General features: G+C 33.6%; 1 protein-coding gene across 1 annotated transcript; it reads left to right on the top strand.

Moving 5' to 3' along the window:
• The first annotated feature begins 2,103 nt into the window (after nucleotides 1-2,103).
• LOC114269419 (transmembrane protein, putative (DUF1218)) lies at nucleotides 2,104-3,884 on the top strand. The gene is made up of 3 exons (XM_028210726.2): nucleotides 2,104-2,437; nucleotides 2,514-2,746; nucleotides 3,292-3,884. Exons 1-3 carry the CDS (start codon nucleotides 2,291-2,293, stop codon nucleotides 3,686-3,688), a joined length of 777 nt encoding a protein of 258 aa, XP_028066527.1. The 5' UTR covers nucleotides 2,104-2,290; the 3' UTR covers nucleotides 3,689-3,884.
• Nucleotides 3,885-5,661: the final 1,777 nt, after the last annotated feature.

Raw genomic sequence — 5,661 nt, 5'->3', positions numbered from 1 at the left:
AACTATATATATTATCAATATTGCATAGTAATGTTCTAGATAATTGTTTCATTAACTGATAAAAAAACAGAGCATGAGATTATATGTTTTTGCCCTTCTACTTATTGGTTTGATTCAACCATCCAATAAAACCGAGAACATTATTAGTTTTTTCATTTTTAAAGTTATTTATTTATTTATTGATTTTCAGTTTTGCAAATCAATATTCCATCATGTTCTTTTATAGACACAAAATTTTTAATTTTGCACAAAAATATTTTTCAATTTTTTTGAATTTTTTCAAAAAAAAAAAAATGCACATAATTTTTTTTTTAGTTTTTTCAATAGGAATTAAAAGTTCGAAATTTTTATTTGACGTAGGCCTCGTTTGGCAAGTGATTTTTTTAGCCAAAAAGTCAAAAAATCACTAAAAAAATCAAAAAGTCAACAACTCATATCAAAAAGTCAAAAATTCCTTTTTCTTTCTATTTTTTACACATCTTTTCGTAAAAAGCCAAAAACTCATCTCAAACATATTAGTTTTACATCACATTTTAACTAAAAAATTAAAAAATTATTAAAAAACCTATTCCCAAACACGCCGTGAGTTGTTGTTTGGATACCAATAGAATCATCCACACAACAAAAATATAAAAACTGAATAATAAAAATATATCCTATCCGTTCAAAAGAAATAACAAATCCGGATGGCCCAGAATCTTAGCCCAGTTATACATCAAGCAACTAATTCCATAATGGACCAGGCAAGGTAGGTGCGGCCCAATAAGCCTGCTGAGTGGGGAATTCTTGTCCACACAAGAAGTTTTTAATTGTTTTGTGTATCAAGAAAACAAAGATGCATCCAATAAATTATCCATATTTTATTTCTTGAATCCAAGAGCTTGTGAAAAAATATTCATCACGTTTATTTTCAGTTTTTTGAAAATACTTTTAAGAAAATTTTACTTTTTATTTTTCATATTTTTTTTTTATTTTTACGGAATTTTTTTAATATACACTTAAAAAGTATAATTTTTAAGAAAAAAATCTTCAAAAAATTTACTAAATACCAAAAATACAAAAAAAAAAATTTAGTATATTTTTTGTATTTTTGTGTATTTATTCATTTTTTAAAATATTTTTTCACAAATATTTTATTTTTTAGATACATCTAAGCAAGGTGCATCTAAAAAAGAAAAAAAAATGCTTAAAATTTTAAAAATATTTACTAAAAATAAAAAAAAAACAAGAAAAACAAAAAACTTAGTTTTCAAAAAACTGAAACCGAACACAGTGATTGCTATTTTGACTCTTTAATTAGGTTTTTTTTTTAAATAAATAAATTAAAAGATGTAGAAAATCAAATATTTTTAACCATTAAAGAATCGTCCTGCGCAAACTTAAAATATTTCCATCAGATCGAGTTATTTCAATTGTGTTATAATTTGTCATGACCGTGTCAAATTTAACATAATACATATTGAGTTTTTATGACTATTGTATAGTTGAAGACAGACTTTTGTTGAAGTCTGATATTTATAATTGCCAATTCTTTAAATTGTCTTATGGGGTTGCACTCTTAACCTTTTTTCCTAAGCTTTCTTCACCCATTTTTCATGTTTGAGGTTGGGATGCGTTAAAACATCAAAGTTTAGGTGCATTCAAAACCTGACCTATAATGTGATCACTAAACTTGATTAGTTAACCCATCTATATATGTCATATTGGTTGTAAGTTGTGAGATTTGTACCATCAAATCAAGTATTTGATGATGATATACAGAGCCTGTCCATAGAACTTGCCAAGAATGGCCATCCAAGAAGATTTACCCATCTTGATACATTCATCTGGATATGTCCATGTTGTGTGTCTTTGCTGTTTTGTATTTTTGTTTTTGTTCCTTTATGTTTTCAAAAACAGAAAATTTCGATAATTGAGTGTTACCTCTAGAATAAATTATGTGGTATAGTTTACACAACATCCATGTTTAAAACTATCAAATTGTCTAAAGTATATACCTATATGGCCTCATCATCAACACTAACTTTATCTACAATTAGCTGAAAAATTCCTTTTTGTTTTAATCATCAATGCACCTAAAAGCAATCAAATTTAAAAACTCAAAAGCCTAATTCCTTGTGTGAAATTTCACCACACCCCCACCCCCACCCCCCTCTTGGAATCTCTACCCTTTAAGCAACCTTTGTTCCAAGCAATTCTCTCTCTCTCTCCCTCTCTCTCTCTCACAAACTAAAACCCAATTCCTCTTCTACCATTTTCATGTTAAGCCTACATTTGAGCATCAGCAACAATGGCAGTGACACATGCTGATCTAGCACCGGGCCGTCGAAGTACGGAACTTGGCAGCAAGACAGGTGCCTTCGTCATAGTCTTGTCGATCCTCTTCGGCCTCTCCTGTTTCATCTTCTGTCTCATTGCCGAAGCCACACGCTCTGAGGTAATACTCTGACCTCCAGCGACCAATCATCAACATTTTTTCGATCATAATTGTAGAAAGTGTGTCAATTTTGCAGGTGGCATGGGAAGGAAAGGGGCATGAATGCACATACAGCGGTAGCGGGAAGACGCCATTGCTGTGCGCGGCGGGGGCATTTTTGGGATTAGCCATTGGCATGGTAGTGGCTCATGCTTACATGATGGTGGCTGTGAGTCAATCACCACCACCGGCTTTGGTGACTTGGGACCCTGACTCTGGCCCTGGCAAGTCTCTCACTTGGCAAGCTGGTTTTTTCTTCATTACAACTTGGTATGACACATTGAATTACATTCTTAATTTTTTCAAATTTTGTTTGCCTAAACCCACATGTGAATTGGGGGTTCATGCAAATATGTTTAGTAATTTGAGATATCTTTAGGATTTGAATAATTTAAGACATAATTCGGTTAATATCTAAGGATAGGCCTTATTAGCTCTATTATAATAAGTAGTGTTACGATTTCAAAATACGAAAACATCATTTGTGATGTCAGGAATAAGATTGTGTATACCTTATCTTTCTCAGACTCATATGAACAAGAGATCCATGCATCGAGTTCGCCTTTACTTGATTTACATCTTTGAATTTCTTTTCCAATTACTTTCAGCAACTAAAAAGCAAAAGTTTGATTTGAATTTATAAAGTAGGAAAAATGCTTCCAAAATGTTAACCAAACATCACCAGAATTAAAGTTGTAACACAAATCAAGCAAACTTTGTTATTATGCTGTTAAAAACTCATTCAACATTGATTCAACTTGTTAAGTAAACAAATGAAACTTAAACACATTTTGAATCTCGTTAATTTTTTGTAGGATATTTTTTGCTGTTGGAGAGATAATGCTGTTGATAGGTCTTAGCGTGGAATCAGGTCACCTGAAAGATTGGTCAACACCGCGAACCGGTTGCCTGACCGTCATGGAAGGCCTGTTCTCCACCGCTGGAGTGTTTGGGCTCATCACCGTCTTCCTCTTTGCCGGTTTATACATAACAGCTTTGCGCGCGCAATGGTTGTTGGAAAAGCAAGAAACTGTCCGGCGAGAGGTGCTGGAGGCCGCCGTCCTCCACTCGTCTCCGCCAAGATCGCCTCCGCCGCCACGTCGAATCACGGCGGTTCCCACTGAGAACCCAATAATTGTCAGAGAAACCCAGAATCAGCAGACATTGTCTGAGTACTTATCGGTTTTCAACAAGCACTCCAGTTTAGTTTAAGGCAAGGCAAGGCAAGGCTGGATAGGGAGTGAATCTATGCAGGGCAACAAGTTAGGTGCCTGTTTGGAGGAGATGATTACATGTTCAAAATGGATACAAGTATTAGTTTTGTAAATAGATATTGGGCAAGAAATTACAAAATTCATGTAGCCTTTGTTTGAATAAAAAATTTGTCACATAAAATTTTTAGGAAAAATTACACAAATAGTCTTTATAGTTTATATGATGTGTGAATTTGATCCTTGTAGTTTTAATTTACTCGATTTTACCTTTTAATTTAATGGATTGTGTCATTTTAGTCCAATAAATAATGGTTGTTAAGTTAATTTAACTGAAAGTCAAACAATGTGTCAATTTAATCCCTGTATTTTTCATAATGTATCAATTTAGTCCATATCAAAATCTAAAAAATTGAACCTACAGGGACCAAATTGACACATCGTGTAAAGTACAAAAATTAAATTGACACATTGTTTGACCTTCCATTAAATTAACTTAACAACAGTAATTTATTGGATTAAAATAACACAATCTGTTAAATTAAGGGACAAAATCGAGCAAATTAAAATTATAGGGACCATTAACACATCGTGTAAATTATAAGAACTATTTACATAATTCATCCAAATTTTTATTGTGTATAGTTACAATTTTAAAATTATTTGCACTTGGTTTGTGATAGCAGCGGTGGTATCGAGATGATACTAGTAGTAGTGGGATGTGGTGTTGGGATAGGAATCCGGATCTTCAGTCGCCTTTGCCTGTGGCCCTTTCCTGTAGCGCCCAAAAACGACGTCGTTTTGGACAACTTTTCAAGAAAAAAAAATGGAAAAAAGAAGAATAGAGGGAAGAACCCATTAATGGCGTCGAACACAGGAGGAAAATTTTTAATTGAAATTTTTCCTTTTTTTCTGGGTCGTTTTGGGGCAACTTTTCATGGAAAAAAAAAAAAAAAACAAACTCAGAAACAGAGAGAAAGAAGGAAGAAGATGGCTATCACAAGAGGAAAATTTTTTTTTTTCCTTTTTTTTGGGTCGTTTTGGGCCAACTTTTCATGAAAAAAAAAAAACAAACAAACAAACTCAGAAACAGAGAGAAAGAGGGAAGAAGATGGCTATCACAGGAGGAATTTTTTTTTTTTCCTTTTTTCCTAGGTCGTTTTGGGGCAACTTTTCATGGGAAAAAAAAAAAACAAACTCAGAAACAGAGAGAAAGAGGGAAGAAGATGGCTATCACAGGAGGAATTTTTTTTTTTTCCCTTTTTTCTGGGTCGTTTTGGGGCAACTTTTCATGAAAAAAAAAAACTCAAAAATGAGAGAAAAAGGGAAGAAGATGGCAGGCAAACCAGGAAGAAGAAGAAGAATAAGAAAGAAGAAGAGGAAAAAGAAAACCAGCAAACCCGGCCTCATGTCCTTCTTCATCCGTTTCATCTGTGCTCCTCTCCGCTGCTTTCTTTCTTCTTCCCCCTTCCCTTTCTGATTTCTGCTCTGTTTTTTTTTTTTTTTTTCTTGAAAAGTTGCCCCAAAACGACGTCGTTTTGGGGCGCTACAGGAAAGGGCCACAGGCAAAGGCGACCGAAGATCAGGATTCGTTGGGATAGTAGTAGTGTTGGCTCAACCCATGATGATACATCGTACGGATGTTGTATTTGTTTATAAATTTATTAAAAGAAAAGGAAATTTTTTAAGAAATTAGGGGTTATTTGTGGTGTCCTAAATAAGTGCATTTTTTTATCTTTTTGAATTAAAAAGTTGAGGAAAAAATATAAATGTTTGAGTTAACTTTTTTTCTTTTTATGAAAAAATATGTAATAAAAAATTATATAAATAAAGTGTATAGTGGAAGAAAGGTGATTGATTGTACGGCTGCCTGCAGCTGCCCCAGCATGTCTACACAGAAAAATAATCAACTCCGTCGGGGCAAATAACTTTTGGACAGTGATGGTCGGTCCGTGGGGGTCACCATGGGTCCCA

Source organism: Camellia sinensis, chromosome 6 (assembly GCF_055761805.1).
Source record: "Camellia sinensis isolate YWXY chromosome 6, ASM5576180v1, whole genome shotgun sequence".
NCBI lineage: Eukaryota > Viridiplantae > Streptophyta > Magnoliopsida > Ericales > Theaceae > Camellia > Camellia sinensis.
This window is presented reverse-complemented; position numbering and strand designations above follow the sequence as displayed.

Coding starts and splice junctions, on each gene's coding strand:
- LOC114269419 (XM_028210726.2), top strand. CDS start 2,291: ATGGCAGTGACACATGCTGATCTAGCACCGGGCCGTCGAAGTACGGAA. Junction 2,438..2,513: donor CCGAAGCCACACGCTCTGAG/GTAATACTCTGA, acceptor TCAATTTTGCAG/GTGGCATGGGAAGGAAAGGG. Junction 2,747..3,291: donor TTTTTCTTCATTACAACTTG/GTATGACACATT, acceptor AATTTTTTGTAG/GATATTTTTTGCTGTTGGAG.